The 24,419-nt window shown below is 40.2% G+C and overlaps 1 protein-coding gene across 1 annotated transcript in view; it reads left to right on the forward strand.

Annotated features, from left to right (window-relative positions):
* LAMA2 (laminin subunit alpha 2) overlaps window positions 1-24,419 on the forward strand; it is a 407,250-nt gene that overhangs the window by 108,928 nt on the left and 273,903 nt on the right. Inside the window, exon 6 of the mRNA XM_045010304.1 lies at window positions 22,337-22,516. Within this exon, the coding sequence (XP_044866239.1) occupies window positions 22,337-22,516 (180 nt within the window). The remainder of the gene's footprint in view (window positions 1-22,336; window positions 22,517-24,419) is intronic.

Here is a 24,419-nt window from a genome sequence, read left to right on the forward strand (position 1 = left end):
TAAAGTTAATCACTTGCTTTAGTTCTTTGATGAACTGGGTTCCATGTGTTGTTAGATTGGGATGTTGCATCAAAGCTCATAAAGAACACATACCAGTGATTATGGTGCTTAAACAGGACTCTGATTTTAAGAAAAGGAGACTTGGTTTGAACAAGGGATGTATTCAGCATAATGTCCAGCTAAAGCAAATTCTTATCCAAAAACTTTAGACCACTGGAGGCATAATAATAAAAACATCCCTCTGGAAGCTTATCTCACACTTTTTAAGTGTCCTTCCATGATGCATATCTATATGGAAAGTCAACTATCTCCAGTGGAGAACATCCAGTGAAGCTGGCACAATCATTGGAAGAGTTTGATTCCATGCAAATTAATAAACGTAACCTATAGCCTACACAAACCTGTTACCATATGTGTAATGTCAATCTTATCTGTTTTATTATTACAGACAGCACTATGAAATAAATGACAGCCACAGTCAGTTTTTTATTGTTCAGTCAAAATGCACATGAGGTGGGAGAAACAATAAAATAGAAATCCATACAGACTTCATAGTTAACCATATCTTACATTGCGGAAGATTTGATTGGATCCTGGTCTTTCAGCAGAGCTAAATACGTGCATTACTTATTTCACTTTCCAGTATAGAACTGTGATCTATATACTAGTTACTGAAACCAAGATTTGCATGCATGACTAGTGATTGTGGGTATCTTCATATCTTGGCGTCCTGCTTGGGATACCTTGAAGGAGCCTGATTTTCAAATAGTGTGTACTCATCATCAAGCCTGACCATGTGCAGGATGTGTATGGATCTACAAGACACTGCCAAAATCATATATATGCTCTGGTATTACACATTTGTTCATAGCAACATTTGAAATTAAAACCGGGCAAATTAGAGGGGGGGAACTCCTATGTTGGAGCCCTTTTAGTGCACATTATCTACATATATTTTAGTCAATGAGTTTATTGATGATAATATTAATGGAAATGGCAATTTTAAGTAAATATTAGATATATTAATCAAAATGCAGATTTGGAATTCATTAACATGGTATTTGCTCCAGAAACAAGTTTCTAAGGGCTAGTCTACACTTACGAGCCGGGTCGACCCGGTGAGTTCGACTTCTCGGAGTTTGAACTATCGCGTCTAATCTGGACGCGATAGTTCGAACTCCGGAAGCGATAGTTCGAACTCCGGTACTCCACCACTGCAAAAGGCGGTGGCGGAGTCGACCTTGGAGCCGCGGACTTCGATTCCGCGGCGTCTGGACGGGTGAGTAGTTCGAACTAGGGTACTTCGAATTCAGCTACGCTATTCACGTAGCTGAATTTGCGTACCCTAGTTCGACCCCGCTTCTTAGTGTGGACCAGCCCTAAGATATATTCTCAGCCAGTCAGGGAATAGAAACAGTACCACATGGCTTGTCTCCAAGCCAGCCTAGCCAACACAGCTGAATTTCATATATCAGATTCTTTACAATCAGGTGCTTGTAAACAATCTACAGGGCAAGAATTATTTACAGAGGTGATTCAGTGACTAATTTTTTTAACAAATAAATTTGAGAAAATCAAAACCTGCTCAAGAAAATTTGCTGGATTACTTGATCAGCTCTATTTGAATAGCACCCTGAAAAGTGTTGACTTAATTAAATGCATCGATACCACTGAAACATTCAAACCCACCACACATTCTGAAGTCATTGGGACTTATGGCTTATAGGAAAGGTAAAATGTTAGTCACACTCCACTGCAAAGACTGTGACATTTTGTTTTTGGTTATTGCATGTTTCTCAAAGGACATCAATACATGAAAGGACCTGCAGTATGGTGAAAGCTTATTTTCAGTATGAAAACATATCTTCCAATATCTCAAATATATTCAGATAAGGGTTTCTTTCACATATATATTAGTGGATGACATGTTCTTTATTGTTTTTAGAAAGCAGGTTCCTTGATTTAATGTTATTTTGTTTGACATCAGTCGGGGGACATATGAGGAGGCTGTGACTGCCATGTTTTGGTGTGGGGAGAGGACCATAAGAATTGGACCATGTTTCTTTTGGTTTCATGACATTTCCATCTTTCCTTGCTGGGATTACTACTTTTGATTTCCTCAGATCATCATTAGTCTGAGAACTAAAAATTAATAGTTACCATAGTGATTTTTTGCTTCATTTCCTTGGCACAGAAGTCTATTATTTACATCTATTTTGTTCCTTTTTTACTGCAATGACTTTCTTGTTTTTCTGGACTGTAACCAGTGCCTGGACTTCTGTTTGATGCTATTAGGTAGATATTGGTCTCTGGAACATTATCTTAGTACCACTTATTTTTCTGAGGACTGTATAGAGTTTTCATCTATTTTGATGTTTTAAACAGCATGTATAATGTCACATACTGTAAGTTTTATACTTAGACACATGGCATTCCCCCATTGTATCCTGTCAGTCTTTGCTAGATGCTCCTAAGTGCATCTGAAGAAGAATGGGAACTGAGGTGCTTCTGCCTCTCACTGTAACTCATTAAATGTTTTAGACATTTTCATCAAAAATGACCTTTTCTGCTGGGCTGCAGCTTGATTTGGGGTGGGGGCGAAATGGGGAAGTCATCTCTTTTCACCTCCACCTACAGAAACATTCCCTCAGGCACAGACAGATGTTTCAAGCCTATTATAGGGAACAGGCAGAAAATTAGGGGAAAATAAATTGTTTTGCCATTTTCTACATAACCAATTGTCCCTGCAAGCAGAGCTTACAACTCTAATCTAGTGAAAAAGGGCAGAGAGAGCTCTACTAGGGGTCTGTGCCAAAAGCATTCAGGGTCACTGGTGAAGCAATAAGAGGGATAACTCATCATCCAGGAGGCTGCATGCTTCTTGTTTGGGCCTTCAGCCTTTGGCAACTCTATAAAAGATAGGATTTGAATTTAGATTCCTCCTTTGGCAGTGATGAAGGAATCTAAATCCAAATAGCCATTTGACTACCTGGTTCACTTTACTGTGATCCCATACAAGAGATCTGAAAAACTGCTTTTCAGAAGATATGATTAATATTGATGCACAGCAATTATGTAAACTTGCAAGGAGGAGAAATATCTCTCCCTGTGCGGGTACAGTCTGTCTTCCTGAGCTATTGCTTCAAAGTATCAGTCTGCAGTAAGCTTAATAAAAATGGGAATAGCTGAGAGTACATATAAATTGCAAAAGCTAGTTCAATTTCCAGATTTAAAAGGCACACAGATTTGTATATGAGGAAGACAGGATCAGGGAATCAGAGCTGGGAATGATTCTGTTGTGAATGGAGAGTGGGTATGCCTTGGATTGGTGACATGGTCACTTAGCATGAATGGTGGGCCAAGCCACTGGGGGAAAGAAGATAGTTTGGATCCAGAGACCCTGCACAAGGTATAATTATTGTTCAGTCTCTTTTTAAAGTCCCACCCCCACCCCACCCAGGGGGCATGAATTTTCAGATGTAGTGGTCCCTGCTGAGGGGAAATCGGATTAATTCCGGACAGCCACACAGCTGGCTCTTCCTTGTACATGTTGCACTTACCATGTCTCCTCTTCATTAGACCCAACAGCAGAAAGGCAACAATGTTTAGGCCCCTGCCTATTATCCTGGACCGCTATCACAATTGGAGCCATTTTTACACCTGATCTGTTAGACATATGACCTTGACAGGTCAGCACTAAGCATGGAAGGCAGAGGAGTTGGTTTTCAAGCAGAGCCTAACTATGTGGTGCATAGTGGAAAAGAAGCGTGCATAAGGCAGATAAACTGACTCTATCCCAATATGGAAAGAAGTTGCTAGAATGGAATCATCATGTTAAACTGCAGCTCTCTGAGAGTCAGAGGAGAGCACAGCCAGGCATAAGTCACAATCACTTTACTTTTGCCTTTAAGGCTGATATGCAGGGGGGCTTATTTAGTCACTGAAAGTTCCCTCTCACTGGTTCCCTCCCTTCTCTGTGAGCACGTTCAATTTACTAATACTGGTCAGTCTTCTATATATTGGAAAGAATTACTTCTTCCTAGACTGTAGTCAGGGGGAGGTTGTTGTAACTCTGGCTCTGTTCTGTGACAGCAGAGCTGAGACTTCCAGTTTGTTTTATAATCCTAAAATCTCATGCTTCAAGCTTCAGCCAGTCCTCTGCAGAGGTCAGAAATGGATCACCTCTGCCCCCCTCTCTCCCCCTGCCCAATTCCCCATGTATTCTGGCTAATTTTTTGTCTCTTTCCTCTAAAGTATCAGAGATGGCTACAGCTGGATATGAGACACTGGACGGAGTGGGCCTTCTCTTTCAGGTGCTTGGCTGGCTGGTTCTTGCTCACATGCTCAGGGTCTAAGCATATGTAGGATGGGTAAGGAATTTTCCCCCAGGTCAGATTGTCAGTGGTTTTGGGTGGGTTTCACCTTTGTCTGCAGTGTGGGGTGCAGGTCACTCTCTGGGATCATCTCAGTTAATCATTTCCCTGCCATTGTGGGGACCTCAGCTATCAGTGCCCCTTGGTCCCTCCTATTCTCTGCTAATGGTACATACTAGCCTAGTCTCTTTTGCATTGTAATACTTTAGTCTAATGTTGGGTGTTGGATTTAGTGTGTGGGTGCTGGGTGGTGATGGTGGCCTGTGATATACAGGAGGTCACACTAGATGATCTGGTGGTCCCTTCCGGCCTTAAACTCTATGACTTCACATGGACATCATTGCTCTGGAAAAGCAATCTGAGAAGTAACAATTTAGCTAAGCACTGATGCATGCTTTTTAATTAAACCTTTCACAGTAATAATAATAATATATATATTCTTTTTTCTGTCACACTCCTTTCCCCCTCCCCCATCACCTAGAGAGTAATCAAATTAACTAGGATAATTGCGAGCTTTTCTGCTTTCCATCACATTGTAATTTTACTATGTTCTATTTCATTTTTCATGACAGTATAAACTTCAGTGTTCAGATTAGTTATGTCAGGATTGTTAAACATCAGTCACTGGTAATCTAATACAAAGCCAATATGGTATCACAGCACAGAAAACACATGTGTGCACACACTCATCTCACCCCGCCCCCGCTCCCCCCCGACACACACACATTCAGCACACAACATGCCACTAATGTGGAAAAAAAGCATTCCGAAAGCCACATGCTCCTGAATCTGGAGTTGGTATGGGAGAACTCAGAGTTTCAGGCACTAGCAAGTATATTTTGGTAGAGATGGGGAAATTATTACTGTTGATAAATACCTAACCCCCTTGTGGGAGATGCTTTTCATTAAGAAAATTAAGTCAGGAAGGTTTAATTTTGGGATGTCTTCCATTGTCTGTGGTCTTAACCCTTCCCTCATTTATATTTCTTGCTGGGGGTAGTACTAGTCTTTGCTGATTCCGGGGATCTGTAAAGTTATGAAACTTTTTAGCTGTATTTTTGCAAGGAATACTGCCTGGGAATAGGAATCTGGCATAGATGGATTTTGGCCATATTTGCTATTTCCTAACATGTAGGCCAGGAATTTTGGTTCAAACCTAATATCTTTTCTCTGATCTTTCTGAGCCAGTGGCAGTAGATCAGTAGCATGCTGGAAGCAAAATATGTAGATAAAGTTAAGCATACAGTGGACTTCCTAGGATCTGTAAGCAGATACTGTATTTTCTAACCCATTAAAGTTACTTACATGATTCTGAGTCATTTCAGTCCAAATGTACCTTTAGTGGGTCATAAGTACTTAAGCAGCAGGTTATTTACTTTAACAGTGTCAACCTACTCTCACTGTCTCATTTAATTTGATAAGTCTGCAGCATAATGGATAAAAGCATGCTACCCATGGCCAGATGTACAGTATTAATGTAATATTGATTCTTCATAAATAGAGCAGGGAAATAAGAGGGATTTAGAAAGGAGCTATTAGATGTCAGACAGCAAGGCAGACAAACAGGAGAAGAATACTGGAGACAAATAAAAGGACATGTATTGATCATGCATTCTCTCACAGTCACTGTGTTCTGCTGATTTGGTACTTGGAAAACTACAGTTATTAATTGTGGGAACCACATATATTCACTGGCTTATATTTTATACAATCTTATGTATAAATAATGCTTCAGCTCCATATCTGCTCCATAAGCAAATATGAAATTGCAGAACTACTAAGTGTGGTATGTAACCTATTGTTTAAATGAGCCTCTGTATCAGATGACTGGAGGATAGCTAATGTAATACCAATTTGTAAAAAGGGTTCCAGAAGTGAACCTGCCAATTACAGGCTGGTAAATCTAACTTCAGTATGAACCAAATTGGTTGAAACTATAGTAAAGAACATAATTATAGTTATCAGACACATACAGGAACATAGTATGTTGGGGAAGAGTCAACATGGTTTTGTAAAGGGAAATCATGCCTCACCAATCTTAGAATTCTTTGAGGGTGTCAACAAGCATGTGGACAAGGGTGGTTCAGTGGACATAATGTTCTTGGACTTTCAGAAAGCCTTTGACAAGGTCCTTCACTGAAGGCTCTTAAGTAAACTAGGCAATAATGGGATAAGAGAGAAGGTCCTCTCATGCATCAATAACTGGTTAAAAAAGAGGAAACAAGGATTCCCTCAAGGATCTGTACTGGGATCAGTGCTGTTCAACATATTCATAAATGATCTGGAAAAAAATCATTCCACAGATACAGGGGCCACTTTAATTGTATTGTGCCCCTAAATTTTGTCCCACTTGGACTTCATTCTTTCACTTTCTGTCTTTGGCTCTTGCTGTTAAGATTCTTCCTCCTCCACGTTGTTGCCTTCTCTCTCTCATTTCTTCATCCTTATTTGCTTTCTACCTCCTCTCCCCTTCAGACTTCTTGTTCTTGCTCCCTGATTTTATGGCTGCTTTTTGGCCTGATTCTTCATCTCACAGAAACATTTGGAAATTACACTTCTCTTCTTTTTCCTTATAGTTGTTCTTGAAGCACTTGAGATGCCATGGTAATAAGTGTAGTACAAATACCTAGATACGTAGATCGATAAAAATATAGTGTGCCAGTGTCTCATAGATAACTGTAACAAGGACTATAAAAATGTTGCTGATAAGTTGAGCCAATGTGTGACATTAGCCAAAAAGAGAGACCAAAAAGAGTAAAGGGAAGAATCTCAGAGGAAATGAGGAATTTGCTAGAGAAGCAGAGGAATATGAAGCAAAATGATGGTGACAAACTTGAGTACTCTCTCCTCTGCAAGTTGCTAAAAAGAAGACTAAAGGAGAACTTTGAGAATCACCGAAATGAAAGGGTCTTAAAGATGTCTGAAGATCGCAGAAGCCTCAAAAATGCAAATGTGAATTAACGCTGTACAGGTTGACAATAACGGTGCTGAAGAACGAGGATAGAAAAGCAGTAATTGACAGAACAGGGATGGAAGTGGTCTGAAAAGATTTCTACACTGAACTCTTTGTGTCTCATATTAATGGTCCCACTATCAACACTTCAACAGACCAACGAGTGCGTACTTCCAGTCCTTGTCCGCAAAGTTCAACATGCAATTTACCAAATGAAGGATGGAAAAGCTCCAGGAAAAGATGTATTGACAACTGAAATTATAAGAACTGGAGGTCATGACCTCTGGAAAACCCTTGTTCAGAGGTTTAGCCGTTACTTGGAAATGCAAATTTACCATCCGACTGGAAGGAGTCCAACATCAGTTTGCTGTACAAGAAAGGCAAACATGAAGATCTAAAGAACTATCATCCAATATGCCTGCTCTCACATCTACAAGCTATTTACCAAAATAATAACAAATGAACTCTCACAGAGTCTGGATGAGCAGCAGCTAAGAGAGTAGGCATGTTTTCAAATGAAATTCAGTACATTGGACCTTTTCTTTACTATAAACCAGCTATTAGAGCACTCAGGGGAATACAAATTCAATTTATGCATTGCCTTCATTGACTATGAAAAAGCATTCAACAGCATAAAGATCAGTGCAATGCTGCAAACTCTTGCAGAGCAGGGCATTGATACAAACTACATCAAACTACTACTCTGACTGTACTATGGACAGGGGTGGCTCCAGGCCCCAGCACGCCAAGCGCGTGCTTGGGGCGGCATGCCATGGGGGGGCGCTCTGCCAGTCACCGGGAGGGCGGCAGGTGGCTCCGGTGAACCTCCCGCAGGCGTGCCTGTGGCGGGTCCACTGGTCCCACGGCTCCGGTGGACCTCCCGCAGGTGTGCCTGCGGAAGGTCCACCAAAGCCGTGGGACCAGCGGACTACGGGACCAGCGGACCCTCCGCAGGCACGCCTGCGGGATGTCCACCGGAGCCGCCTGCTGCCCTCCCGGCGACCGGCAGAGCGCCCCCCACGGCATACTGCCCTGCTTGGGGCGGCGAAATGTCTAGAGCCGCCCCTGACTATGGATATAACTCTATTTGACACTTCCCTTCTTATCCAAGTCAAAAAAGGTGTAAAGCAAGGAGACACAGTTTGACTGAAAATCTTCACAGCCTGCCTTGAAATGGTAATGAGGTGGATGAACTGCAAGGGTGGAATCAGCATCAATGGAGAGCAGTTAAACCACCTCAGATTTGTGACTGATATTGTGTTGATTGCTGAAAACACTATCAAACTACAGAAAATGCTGCGAGAATTCAACACAGAAAGCAGCTAAGTTGGACTGAAAATGAACCGCTCTAAAACAAAATGTATGTGATTTGATGCCTTGCCAAAAGCCCAAATATTAGTCAAAGGAGAACAAATAGAAGAAGTTGAACAATACGTCTATATAGGCCAAGAAATTAACATGTGCCACGACCAGGAAGGGGAACTCTCGCAAAGGAAGAAAGCCGGTTGATGTGCATTCAATTCTATCAAGGATGTCTTCCAAGGAAAAATCAACAAGGCAACGCACATCAACCTCTTAGACTCAACAGTACCGCCAGCAATGTTGAACGCCAGTGAAACATGGGTGCCGACGAAGATAGAGAGGACGATGGAAAGAAGAATTCTGGGGATTTAAATCTGTGACTGAGTCCCCAGTGAAGTAATCAGATAGCAGAGTGGAATGCAGAACATCATTGTTCAAAGCAGGTACAGTAAAATGTGATGGGCCAGGCATATAGCTAAGCTCACTGACAATCGATGGACTGCAGCTGTCACCGAGTGGTACCCACAGGAACTGAAACAACCACTCAGCTGAACTCCAAAGAGATGAGAAGATTTTATTGTGAAAAGGCATGGCTGCACGTGGAGAAGGTAGGCCAGGATAAGAGAAGAGTAGAAGACCTGTTGTGATCAGTGCAATCTATCTGAGGGCTGAAGGACTGATTGATCAAGGAGCCAATGTAACAATTTTGGTGGATTGTGTGGGTATTTCTCATCTCCCCACAACCATCATTGACATGATTTTACTGTTAAAACAAATGTCAGATATTGGAATGAAATATCTGTCTCTTCTACACTTCTTGTAGCTACTGTTTCCAAGGCACATAGCACTAACATTATATTTAATAAGCCCCTTTTGGTGTTCTGTAAGAGCCTCTGTGTGGAAAGTAAAGATTTGGGAAGAGAGGCAATCCACAAGAGGATCTTTCTCTCAAAATGTGGGAGAACCATTGCTCTGAACTACCCATATCCTCAAAGCCTTCAGAAAAGGATTTCAATTATAGATTCCTAGGAGGCACAAGCTGTTCTACAAGTTACTGAACACTTAGCAGATGCAGCTTCTTCAGCTGTTTTTTAAAGCATTGTTTGTGTTAGATGGGGGAACAGTGTTTTGAGGATATTTTCACAAAGAAGTTAATACCTCAGTCTTTCATTTTCTCTGACAGTGGCACACAGCAGTGTAGTCTCCTGAGGACTAAAATACTTTAATTTAACTGAAGCATTTGGTCTCAACATAGGGGTACTTGGTGAAATATAATGGCATATGATATGTAGGAGGTCAAACTAGATCATCCAAGGGTCCCTTCTGGCATTAAACTCTATGAAACTATGAAATCAATATTTCAATTTTCTAGAGCCCCTTCCAGATGAAGATTCACTGAGGTGGGAAAATAAGAGGCCAAATGACTTTCCCTGTGACTGACGTAGGGTGATCCAAGAATAGAAACCAGGTTTTTTGGGTCCCAATCCGAGGCTTTAATAACAAGACTTCCCTTCCTCCCTAAGATCAGTTGCCGAAGCCAAATGATAAACTGAGGATGTAGAGGAGGTGATGTAACCTTCTGTTGTCTTTTTCCTTTTCCTTCCCTTTCCTCACATGAGCTTTCCTGTCACCATTTTTACTATGGTGAGAATGTTGATACAGCGATGTTGACAACGCTGTGTTGCTACCTCAAACTCTTTACTCCATGGTCTTCCTGAGATGGTAATAACATAAGTGCAAGGTCAAGAGGTAATTTCCTGTTTCTGTGTGCTTAAAAAAAAGTCTGATCTGACAGAACAGATGCATCAGTCTTTGTTTATTTCCTCCATACAAGTGGAAGCCTGAAGTACACATTAAGAGACTGAAGGAATATGAGAATCCTTAAATAAACAGAAGAAAAATATTCTTTCATTAGAACAAATTTAGACACAATTTAAAATTACACTAATGGCTGCAGCTCAGAGACAAGTGGTTTGATTTTAAAATGTTGCCATTCCATTAACTTGCCATGTGCTCAACTTCTATCTCATTGCTCCTTCTTCCAGTCCTCTTTGTGTTGCAGGTATTGATTCCCTTGACTCCCTCAGATATTTTTTTGGGGGGAAGCGGAAATTCCTCTCCCTCTGCAGGGACTTCATTCCAGTCCGTGGTCACTTCCCCTCCCACATAGAGATGATGGGTTTTGCTTTGATGGGGAGCCTCCCCTCTCTCTTACTCACTCAAGGCATGAGCTGGTGTCTCTAGGAGTTGAGTTCTTGGTGGGCTCCCCTGCACTCTGCTTTACAGGTATAGACTCCCCATGCATCAGGTCACAACACTATTTATTTGGCCCAGTTACTTCTCCATCTGGACAGAGGGGTGGCCAGTCAAATTTCAGTGGTGTCGCAATGCCACACATTGAAATTTGGCCCACCCACCCCTCTGTCTATAGGGAGGGGTGGCTGGGTCCAATTTCAGTGGCATTGCAATTCTCAGACAGTAGCCATACTGATTTAATACAGGTCTGCTTAAAACTGGCTGGGCCATGGCGCCTCCCCTGCCACCCTTCATCCCCCCGGTTCTGCAGCCTATGGGACTTTGAGGAAGTACAAAAACTTGGGAGGCATTCACCCCATCAAGCACCTCTCATAAGCACCACTGCTTCCAAGACCCCACTTACTTGGGAATTTACAGCTCCTCTGTGCTAGTATCAGACCAATGATGTCAAGAGTATTGAACTCTGCCACTGCTCAATGCTTGCCTGTTAGTGTTTTCTTCTTTATTCCCTAATGCTTGGCCTGTTCTCTAGAATATGACTGGCTGATAGGGAGCGGCAAAGAAAGGAAAGGGGAAAGGGATTTACAAATGAACTGTAAAGTTAATTCTCCCCACAGCCAGATTTAACCCTTTCACACTAGGAGTTGGGGATTGCCAACACTAACAGGACAAAGGGTCAGCATTTCCAACAGTACTCAAAACTAAAAGGTATTCAATTCAGTGCCAGTGAGATTGAAAATTTGCTATGACATCTTTCTACCTAATAAAAGTTAACTTGGTTCACATAGTGATTCCAGCATACATAAAAAGGGGTTTTGCATCGGAATTTATGGATAAACTCAATCATACCTACTTTACTATTTCCATTCTTACTTTGACCTTCTGAGCATGCAAACTGCATTTTGTATGTTGTCTTTGCCTGTGGGAATCTGACTCCAGACCTTGAACTGTCAATTTGCCTTGAGTTGCTACCATAGTTCTCTGCAGCAGGTACAGAAAAGATGCCTGCAACGTGAATAATAATGCAAATAATCTCTCTCTCCATGGGATCTGTTGCAATCTCTCAAGGCATTTCTCATGGACATGAAAAATTTCAATTTCTCTGAAATTATTATACAATTAAAAACAAGACACCTGTACTGTACATTCCCCTAGAGTATTTATTTGTAAATGTGTGCACGGAAAGATGTTACTTTGTACCAATATTTAGTGAAGATACAGAGTATCTTTCCAGCTCAGATAGACAGACATTCTAACTTTGCTTGAGCCAGCATGCTAAAAATAGCAGTTTAGGTGGAGGTAGCACAGCTGGCAGCCTGAGTAACAAACCCACCAGGAACCCCTGTTACATACTCATGCCGCTAATCTGAGCTACCGCCAGTGCTACTCCGGCTACACTTTTAGCATGGTAGCCCTGAGCTAGAGTGTGTCTGTCCAGCTGGGAAGCATGCTTCCAGCTGCATTATAGATGTACCTACTTGTTTGTTCCACAAAGGATAGTGGGAAAACTTGTAGTAACAGTCATTTATTATTAACAATTCTGAAATTTGGCCTGGCTGTCCTAAGCATTTCCTTCAAACAATTTACACTTGAGCAAGAATCACACTCTAGACACAGGCAACCTGGTCTCCTACATGTAACTTGGCACTTGGGAGTCCTGAGTGCTAATCCTGACTTTCCCACTGACTTGTTGTGCAGTCTTGGGAAAACAATTAATGTCTCTGTCTCAAGTTTCCCATCTGCAAAACAGAAATTGTAGTCATCTTATAGAGATATTGGACCTAATCTTAAGTCCACTGTAGTCAAATGAAAAACTCCCATTGACTTCAGTGGGCATTGGATCAGGCCCTCATTCAATGCTTTGAAAATATACAGTGCTATACTAACATAAAGGTGTGGACGGTGCAATCCGTACTCACATTATTTACTAGAATGAATAGTTCCATTGAGTTAAATAGGATTACTCATGTAAATAAGTGCTTACCCGTGGGAGTAAGAATAGTACAAACTAGCCCAAAATATTAAGTCTGCAAAACTGGGCTGAAGACCACCCTTTCTTCCAGTGTTTTGGCACTTACACTTTTAGCTGGAGTTAGAAAGTTCAAATGAGAACACAAACATGAAAAAAAAAACAAGTGTACAAAAAGTTTATCCAATCTTTTCCCAAACTAATACGAGGCAGTGCAGATGAGAGTTTTCAGCAAAGGTTCATGCCTGGCTCTACTATATTTTTTGTCTCATTGAGTAAAATGGAACTCGAGTGACCCACATAGAAATATCTATCTATCTATTTGTCTGTCTCTTACAAATGAGTGCCATATAAGAATACATTTTACATATTGGACTTCCACAATCATATATTGTCTCATTAACTAATATAATGGAAATAATGACTAATATTTCATATAATGCAGTTCACAAACATGTAACATATAGTAAAATATGACATGCTGTCTATGTATGTGACACATTTATGCTTGTTCCACATGGGGAAATTGTCTGGGCAAACTTTTATTATGTGGAAGGACCTATTGGTGCTATTAAATTACAAATAATGATAATAAATCAACTGTTTAACTGGTGTGCACCTCACTACTATACATTGTAGCAAGCTACACGCTTTGGTGTTGAGTCAGAAGAAGAAAACTATACTAGTTGTCGCTTCAAAATGTTGTGCTATTTTGCAGAGCATTAGCATCTCTTTCTTTGAATTAAACCTGGCTTGTGACCTTTTCAACTTGTAAAATGTAGTGAGGATATACAATTACTGGTAGATAAGAATATTTAAATTATGAACCAGAATGAAAGTGACTCTTAAAAGTTATTAATAAGCTGTACAGCAATCTGTCATTAGTTTGAAAACAAGGGGGAAAGAAGTTTGCTGTTATTTCCCTGGGGGCCAGCTTGGAATGAAAACTTCCTCCTGGTAGCACATGAGACAATCCATTTTTCCATTTTGGCATTTCCTCTGTTCTTCAGTAGACACTCTGTTGTAATTTCTACCATTTGTGGAAAACAGAACAATGATTTATAACATGAATCATAAAGCTTTCTGGGATAATGTGTTGCAAATTATTTAAAAGTAACAATTTACAAAGTACATACTGTACAGAACAAGGTTTCATAGTTTGGGGGTGGAGGATAGAAAGGATTAGATAACCTGTTTAGTCTTTTCTCTGCCTAATTTTTATGATTCTATTGACTGTAATTGTTAACTGAAAATTGAAATGTTACAAATAGCTCAGATTTATATAAATATCTGCCAGTATCACCAAATAATAATCCAAAGATTTATACCTATACTTGCTAATCATATTTGTATATCATACTTGAAACCTGACTCACTGTTTTAGGGCTACGTAAACTTGAGAGGTTCCTGAGGGAAATGCACTTCAGAATTTCAGCATTTACTTGGGTCATGGGGATGACAATCGCAATGGTGCTCTTTTTCTTTTAGGCTGGCAGCCATGCTGTGGCCAGTGGTTGGTTTCATTCCAGCAGAAGAATATCATGGTGCACTAAGCAAACTATACATATTTTTTTCTTCTTGTGCATGAGAGGAAGGAATTTAGGGTCCCTAAATAATTACTTTAAGGGAGTGGATATCTGAATACCCTGACTGATGTCTGAAATATACAGTTGAAAATGTCATGTATATTGAATAAGATCATTAATTGCTTTTCAGAACCTTTATGTCTCTCTCTCTCTCTCTCTCTATCATATAGGGCCCCAAAGTGAACCAGTATAGAGGAGGATGTGAAAGAGTTAATGTGGTTGATTACTTGTTTCATTTTGTTGATTAGTAAATTCCAGGAAAGACTTAGTGGGGGGCTGGGAGAGGGTTGGTTTGGTGCTGGACATGTGTGTGTGGTAGGGTGACTTGGAGAAAATATCAGAAGATAGATGAGGGGATGGGATCCAGGGAGATGAAGAGAAGGAGGAGCAGGCATTGATTAGCGCCAGGTGAGAGAGGAGGTAAAGGAGAGTGAAACAAAGGGCAGGAGGAGGGACAAGGGATCACTTTTTTAATACATTTATAGTGGACTTTATGTCGTATTCTTTTAAACATGTGGAATTACAAAAACTCATTAAAAGTTTGACAAAACCCTCTCAGAACTTGTATTTATAGCCGCTCTGAGTAAGTGCTACAATTTTTGTAATATTACAGCAATTAGTGAAAGAAGTCAGGAGAAAGATATAATTGTTTCCATGGCTGTAATTTTTAAATCTGCTATATTTTAAATTAGTTTGTTTAGACAGATTTATGATACTGCTGCTGACCTTTGCTGTTCTCTCTGTACTACTTTGAAATGGATTTGTTCTGTTTCTTCTATTAGCCCCCATAAAATAACACCAAATTTGGAAAGGCCTGGATCAGAGTGGGAGAGGGATAAAAAAAAATGCATATGTTCTACAGCAGAATGTCTTGTGTCTTCTCCTGTTTTGTTTTTAAAACATCTAAATGATTTAAAAGGCATTGAATGCTTCCCATTCAAGAGCCTCCCATCTGTTTTTTCAAAACTATTTGTCAAGTTTATGTTCCATTTGAAATGACACAGGTTCTGGCACTTTGGATAGAGCTTAAGCTCCAGCATTGTACTGTAATTGTAACTGGCTCCTCCACATGTGGAACTGAAATACAAAAACAAAGAAAAAGCACAATGTGTTACTTAAATTTCCCCTGATCAATCATTCTTGCAAATCATAGCTCAAAACATGCATGGTTGGTATAATGTAAAGGCACATCGGTGCAGTTTATGTAACAATATTCTGTAGCAGGTGTATTTGTTCGGTGTTTTAAAATGTACTGTTTTTGTACTATCCTCATCCTCCTTACCCTTTATTAAAGAAAAGATCCTTCAAATCCTCACACTCCCCATCCTTTACACCCTATTTGGGATCCCCTCAGAACTGGTTAAAAATCTGGTCAAGGTCAGGCGGGTTCTTTCCTCTAGTCATTGTCATGCTCTGGCCATGAATTGTCTGTGATCCCACAGTGCACACCATAAATGCTCTCTTATCAGAAGGTGTGCTAGGACATTTGTGGAATATGCAGTGGGATCACAGAACAGCCTCATGGTGAACAAGTGAAATCAAGACTCTGCAAATTTGGGGAGTATGTTGGGGGGTGGGGGGGAAGAGAGATCTCTTATCATTATTTAGATCCCCTGTTGGTTAAACTTGTGAATCAGTACTTTTTTTTTTTGGTATTCCCCTTAAGAAAGCTTACAATTTAATAAATACGTGTCTGTTTTTGTATAGCTATGCTTATGGAATGGTTTACTTCCTTAACAATCACTGTCCAAAAATAATAATAAAAATAAGCTCCTAACTGTCAAAAGAAAATTATCGTGAACTAATGAAAACTATGTCAAATTAGGAAAATGTGCCATTTATTTTTAAAATAAATTTTTTAGTGCTTGTGAAAGATGCCAGATTGACAACCCCAGAGACTGAAGTACTTTATTTATAGAGTACAAGGTAAGAGGTAGAGTAAGCTTCATAACACTAGTGTGCTTCAACCCTGTGAAGAGGGACCACTTGCAGGAGGAAGAGCTTATTCAATAATGTTCAGAGGTGCTATGCGTCTACAGCTCCCACTGCCATGAAGCAGTAAATTAGTACAGTCTCTATGTTCTCTGTGGGTATGTCTACAATTAAAAATCTGTGGCTGGCCTGGGTTTGCGAAGCTTGCGCTAAAAGGACCATATAAATGTAGTGTAGATGTAACCCTGACAGACCCCGGTTGGTGACAGGGGAGATTGAACTTGGGATCTCTGCAGCTTAGTGCATGCGCCTCTACTGCATGAGCTAAAAGCCATATACCTCTTAGCTAAGGCTGTAGAGCAGACTCATTAATCTCTCTCTTTAAATAGTCTTGGTGCCACTAGATGAGACAGAACACCACACTCAGGAGGTGTGTGGGTTGCATAGACATTTGGGCTTAGGCTGGGGCTCTCATTCTAGGATGGTGGGAGGATCCCAGAATTCAAGCTGCAGCCCGAATGTCTACTCTAAAATTAAATAGCCCCTTAGCCTGAGTCACCTGGCACAGGCCAGCCACAGGTGTTTAATTGCAGTGTAGCCATAGCTTCAGTCCTTAGCCTGGCTGCTAAAGCTACCAGTTTAGGCAGTAGTTTTGCAATGCTGACATATGTAAACTTGGACTGACACCACCAATTAATTTTTCAGAGGGATCAAGGGCCTGATCCCCAATGTCTTCGCTGGAATTTGGATCAAGTACCAAATAGCCAACAATGATAACTTTGAATCGCTGACAAACTGACAAAGGCTCAAACTGGAAATCTGGAGGTTGAAGATTCTAGAGCCTTTTACCAATCTCCTTTAAAAAAAACAATTTAAAAAGGGCTCCAGAATTTTGCACTTTTGAGAAAATTGTACTTCCTGTAAGAGATGAGCCTTCAGTCTTTTTTCCCAACCAATTTAGCACATTCTGCTGTTTAGTCTTGAACACAAAGGAAGTAAGAGTCTTTTTTAAGGGTTTAAGGAGTCTCCAGAGTGATATGAATGAGATTTACATTTACAAGTATATTCTGAGAAGTCAATAGTACAGAACTAAGCAATGCTGTCTTTGTAAGAGTATGGTACCTTGTATCTATTGGCTAAATCCTTTATAGGTTTATCTATGCACAACTGTTGCTGAAACTTTCAACCTAATGTAATATTTCCTCTTAGCTGCTGCAGCAACAAAGGAAAAATAAAAAAATTAAAATGACAAATATACTTTCAGGAGAATTGAATTCCATATTATACTATGATTTATTAATAACCATTGCTTTGACAAGTAACAATCTGTTTAAATATCTCATGGAGGACAATGTCGCTGACAAATTATTTTTCATCCAAAAATGACAAATGTGAGAATTGCAGTACTGTAGAAGAGGAATGGCTAGGGGAAGCAATTTAAGTTTCAGGTGCAATTGGAACAAGAAGATGTGAAGAGCAAGCAAAGTAGAACTGAAGAGAGGAAGTCCTACTTAGCCTAAGCTGTAGGGCATAGCTGTCAATGACACAATAGTATTTGCTAAACAGTTCATTAAGCTGATATTTGCCTGTATTCTTTGGGGGAATGAGTTAGCTGAGGTAGAGTCTGCATGCACAGCCCTTGACATTTTTCTGCAAGTTTAAAGCATTGCATTTCAAACAGCTCTGTACTCGTTAACCATACAGAGAATAGGAACCGGTCTTTGGTATAATAAACTATTAATTTGCTAAGAGAGTCAGATGTTTTAGAAATGCTGCAAACTCTGTTTAATACACAGTGTATTATACAGAGAAAGGAATTCTAACTATTTTATGTAGGAACATTATGACACAGGCTATGAGGAATCATCTGGATAGAAATCATCTGTTACATGTGATTCCAGTCTATTTTTTTTTCTGTTTTGAAAACAACTGTAATGATGTCTGAAATTATGAGCTTAGGATCCTAATTTAAAAGCTCATGCTAAGAAACACCCACAGAGTTTTTTCTTTAGGCTCCATGAACTAGCTGCTAAGGGACTGATTTGCCAATAGTAATTTAAATGAATTGAAAATGAATTGTTTACAATGGGTTTATTCCATCATTCCATTATTAAAGGCTGCAGCAAATAAAACTACCAGTAGAAATAATTGGAAAAAATGGTGGATTAAACCAGATGTGTTGTAGCTGAGCTAAAATATTTGGATAACCAGCAAATGGGACCTACCCAAATAACTGTATAATACTAATTGACTGTTCTACTGCTTATTGTCCATCTTCATATATTTAATACTTTTGCATAATATTTCAGGATTATTTCACATTATGTCTTGCTTTTAATAATTTTAAGAATAAAATGTCTGCCTCCCACTCCTCAATAATTTATTGTTATGCTTCATGACAGAAGCTTCCTGCAGGGGCCAGAAATGAATTTTCCCCTCCATTGCACTACTGGTAAGGTACATAAAGGGGGATATTCATCTTCCTCAGAAATATCTCAAGTATTACCCACTGTCTTGCCCTAGGTAGAATACCAGGCTTGATATGCCAATGGCTTTACTCTGAAATCCAAAGCAAACTGGTGAGGAGTGGAACAAAGGGGTGCTATGTGGGTAAACAAAGGTTACTTTGAAGTGCTGGTATTCTCCTAATGCATCTCTGAGACAGGTCCCACTGAGATGCATTCATCTTTTAGAAAAGAATTACAACTTCCAGTAAAATCAGGACCTAGACTAGTTTATTTAACCATCAGCATATAGATATGCACCAGTGAAAACATCCCAGACAGTGGTTTAGTTTATTTGAAAGGAAAGTGAACATGAAGATTTCAAACAACATAGCCAAACAGGGTTTTTTTTTATATCCCCAAAACAGCTTGGGACTGACTGCACTCAGTAGATTGCTTGGCAGAATAGCTCACTTCAAATACCAAAGCTGTGAGTAGGAGAAATACTGTTTTGTTGAATTCCTCAAGTAGCTATCAGATGGTTTATTAATTTAAATGAGAAAATGTGCATGATTTAAAATAAGAAACAACCTTATTTGTTGAAATATGCATTGATTTTAAGCTGAAACCATACTGCCATATGAAGCACAAGTGTTGTGTCTATTTTATTAATCTAAACAAAAAGAGAAAAAGTCCCCTTTGAAGCTGCAGGTGTTCTACAGAAAGCTTTAAGGTCATCGTTGGGATTTTTCTCTACTCCAAGCACAAGATCCATTAGAAATGGAAGAACAAGGAAAGATAAACGTGACTGAGGTTTAAGCAGACGGATATGCAGTAGTTGTAAAAGAGCTTAGACTCCAAAATGAATCTAGAAAAGAGTTTATTTGGTAGCTATTTGAGGACATACAGCTATCACTGCAGATATCAGGCCAGATTCTGATGCCATTGTATTGAATAGTACCTAATTCAGCAAAGTGCTCCATTGAAATCAATGGCCTGTTGAATAAGTTATTAATAAATGCAACTGCGAGATGTGAAAAGCATGAGGTGTTTTGCCATGGTGGAAAACACCTTGGGCTGACCCTGGGCAAGGACCACATCTTCCTTTTTCATTGATTATCATCCAGCATGCTAATAGTGCTTTCAGTAAGTGCGAGAGTTTGAAAAAATGAATGTATGCTCTTGAAAAACACTAAAATCTTATTATAAAAGTGTTAAATTGAAACAATATTTTATCTGTCTAGAGCTGAAACTTCTTTTTAAAAAACACATATTTAAATGAGTCATAGTTAAAATTCTAGCTTCATATTCCTGATTTAATGGCAAATGTTTCCTGGGTACTTTTAGTTCTTTCCTGTTCTCTTCTAAGAAGTAGGAACATCTTAGTCTGCACTATTAATGGAGATTCTAAAATGTTTCTTGGGGGAAATTAATGATTTCTTCCCAGATGCTGAAAAGAAGGAGAAATTATTTGGGTAATTACATTTTGCCTACCTAAAATTCCCCCTACACATTCAATTTGATAAAATAATACTCATTTATTCTCCTAAACTGAGGCGTAGTGTTTGTGTGCAACGTTTAACAGGCACCACATTTCACCAAAGAGGTGACTACATTTCATTGAGTATGTGAAGTGATGCCTATATAGATTTAAAATTGGATTATATAGTACTTAATGATCATTCTGTATGAAAGATGCAGTATAATTGGAACTCATTACTGTTACTGCGTTAGCTTGCAGAAGAGGTGGGTATGTGGCAGATAGACCCCTGGAGCCTTTTAAAGTGTAGTTTTATTCTGAAAAGGCATTCCATAAAACTACAGTTATGGGGGATCCGTGTCCATGTCACAATGACTTCCAGAGTCAACTTGGTCTTTTTGTAAGTAAAAAAAGTCTCATTCCTAGTTGCTAACTGTAATGGTTCACGGTCACCTGTAATCTCTCTCCCAGTCTCTCCTGTAGACACTTTCTCCACACTCTTCCCACAAGGCTACAGAAAACCCCATTCCCAGGATGCTGTCACAGCTACAGGCTGAGTGGCATCTTATACAGCCCCTTTGCAGCCCCTCTGAAGGGTATCCCTCAGGTGGCAAGTTCTGCTACCTTCACCACTCTCCAGGTGGTATCCTACAGTTCTACCACTCTCTGACTAGATACCAGGTTGTCAGCCTCCCTCTTTCCAAATGTTTTGTTCATTCATCCAAAAGTACACAGCAGGCAGATAAGTGTTTAAACAACAAAAATCTATAGGTATCTGGTCTCACCTAAACTTTATCCTTCCCTTGCAAGTTTTGGTAGTTACCACCTAGGCCAGTTAACTTCCTTGCTGGGCTGGAAAAGACAGTCTGGAAGCATTTTCCCCTGCAGTTCTCTCTCTCTCATTCATGTTTTCCCCCTGAACAGCTGCTGCCTGCGCACACCTCCTTTCTTTCAAGGTTAGGCTCTTTAATAGTTTAGTGCCCCGTTGATCAGAGGTGTGAGAAAAATTAACCTGCCAGCATGCTTGGAGACAGGTAAGTGGGCATTTCCCAACAAATAGGTCCCCTATTGTTTCCATAAAAACCCTTGATATGCTCTCTGGTGGTAACTGATCTTGGTCATTGTATTGTTCCCCGTTTGCATCCCCTCTGGCAGCACCCTTTGATTTAATTCCATTCAGTGAGGCAGGATTATATCAAACAGGTGAACTCGGCCGGCTCGGGGGGTGAATAGGATAGTGATAAAAATAATAAAGATAAATCCTTTGTAAAGCAACTGCTCAGTCCAACAAAACAAAACAGGATTGTAGACAGGAATTTGCTGCTTTATTCCACTGCCTCAAAAGTGTGTGTGAGAGGGAGAAAACTCTTACTTTCAAAACAGGAAGTCAGGGAGGAGTGGTGCATGGCTCTAAATCCTGTAACAAACTGGGCAACCTAGTTAACCCTATCATGATCACTTTACTACAACTCCTTCATTCTCCACTCCAGCCCTGCATATTCAGTCTGGGATCTGAAAATGCAGTCATGTTCTTTTTGTTCATCAGCTAGTAATAGAATAATAGAATGTAGTTTCTGGAAGGGACCTCAAGAAATCATTTAATAAAGTTACACCAATCAAAAGTTAACACTCCAGACCATAGAGTAAAATGTTTTGGTTTTCCACAAGTGCTCAAGAATGGTATTTTATTACATGTGATGTTTTCTTCTGGCAGAACTTTTCCTAGAACACGTCCCCTGTAATCCCTTTTCTTAAATTTCTTGCTTAAAGACTTAATAGGTCAGTCTAGAACAGGAGAATTTATCTGCCTTAGGTTTGGACATATTATTATTTATGATTTATATATTGGTTGGAATCAGTTGTGCTAAAAGCTGTTCAATATACAATAAATCATTTTTTGGGTGGGCAGGGCGATATTTGCTTTCTAAAAAAGAAAATGTTTCAAATAGTACATGCTCATCTGCCTCCTTATCTGGCATTTGCTGGTATCTTCACAAGCAATATTCATTTAACCTGATCATTTCAATAATTCTGTCTTTAGATTCACACATCACTGATCAATGGACGACCTAGTGCTGATGATCCTTCCCGAGTATTGCTGGAATTCACCTCAGCTCGCTTTATTCGACTGAGGTTTCAGAAGATACGGACACTGAATGCTGATTTAATGATGTTTGCACACAAAGATCCCAGTGAAATTGACCACATAGTTACAAGGAGGGTAAGTTCTGGTAAAGACACAGATTTGTATAATAGATGCTGGACTATCCTTACTAATACTGTATCTGCCTTTGATCACCACAGGAAATCTTGGCAGAATATGAATAACTTCTGTTAGCTGTCAAACTCCCAGTGGCAAATAAATGGCTCCCCTTTCTTCAGTCTTTTTTTTTTCACCTCAGCAGAAGGGAAAGTTTGTTTATATTTTCTGTTATGGTGTTATTAACTTGAAGAACCAGTAGCAGTGCAGCTCTGGCTATAAAGATTTGTGGGATTACTGTACAGATGATCTGCAGGAGATTGTTGTCAGATAATGTCTTTTGCTCCTCATGCTATCCCCTCAATATCCTTTGGATCATTGCACAATACTGGCGTTAACATTTTAATTCAAGAGCAGGGGTGGCTCTAGACATTTCACCACCCCAAGCACAGCGGCATGCCGCAGGGGGCACTCTGCCGGTCGCCGGTCCCGCAGCTTCGGTGGACCTCCCGCAGGCGTGCCTGCGGAGGGTCCCCTGGTCCCGCGGCTCCACCGAAGCCTGCGGGAGGTCCACCGGAGCCGCGGGACCAGCGGACCCTCCGCAGGCAAGCTGGCAGAGCGCCCCCCCGCGGCATGCCACCCCAAGCAAGCGCTTGGCGTGCTGGGGCCAGGAGCCGTCCCTGTTCAAGAGATTTCTTTCATTATTATTATTCATATCAGTTTTAAAACATGTTTTAGTGTATAAGAAAAGGGGGCGTGCAGTGCTTTCATTCTCATCTCTGCACAGTTTAGTGTTTTACTCTATATGTTGTCATTTTGAAGACATATTCCATTTGGTAGCTAAATTTTCAGGACTTTGTCTGGTGTTACACTAGTGCTTGTAGGAAACTTCCCAGCTGTGTGAACACAGAGTTGGTTTCGATGCCAACTCTGCCCACATATCTACACCAGCGACACCATCACAGGACCTAACCAGATCAGCCACACCATCACCGATTCATTCACCTGCACGTCCACCAATGTAATATATGCCATCATATGCCAGCAATGTCCCTATGCTATGTACATCGGCCAAACTGGACAGTCTCTAAGGAAAAGGATAAATGGACACAAATCAGATATTAGGAATGGCAATATACAAAAACCTGTAGGAGAACACTTCAACCTCCCTGGTCACACAATAGCAGATCTTAAGGTGGCCGTCCTGCAGCAAAAAAACTTCAGGACCAGACTTCAAAGAGAAACTGCTGAGCTCCAGTTCATCTGCAAATTTGACACCATCAGCTCAGGATTAAACAAAGACTGTGAATGGCTTGCCAACTACAGAACCAGTTTCTCCTCTCTTGGTTTTCACTCAACTGCTAGAACAGGGCCTCATCCTCCCTGATTGAACTAACCTCGTTATCTCTAGCTTGCTTCTTGCTTGCATATATAAATCTGCCCCTGGAAATTTCCACCACTTGCATCTGAAGAAGTGGGTATTCACCCACGAAAGCTCATGCTGCAAAACGTCTGTTAGTCTATAAGGTGCCACAGGATTCTTTGCTGCTTTGATAGATAGCATTTGTTTAAAAAAAAAAGTGGGGGGGGTTCTTTCTTTAATACATAGTATGTATTTGCTGAGTAATTTTGTACCATTACTATTAGTGTATTTTCTTCATGTGTTCTGAGCTTTCTTCCTTCACAGGTGTAAAATCTACATATATGACCTGATCTTTTATGTTGTGAATATTTAGACTTTATTTTTTCTATATCTGTGTGCTGTATATGAACTGTGAGCCAAATTCTATGGTGTATAAATTGGTGCAGTTCCCCTGACTTTAACAGAGCAATGACAACTTACACCAGCAGAGAATTTGATCCCTTTTCTTTTTCACTGAGGCCCGAATCTGATGTTCAGGAAGCAGTTACCTATCTACCATCT

This window comes from Mauremys mutica, chromosome 3 (genome assembly GCF_020497125.1).
Source record: "Mauremys mutica isolate MM-2020 ecotype Southern chromosome 3, ASM2049712v1, whole genome shotgun sequence".
Classification (NCBI taxonomy): Eukaryota; Metazoa; Chordata; order Testudines; family Geoemydidae; genus Mauremys; species Mauremys mutica.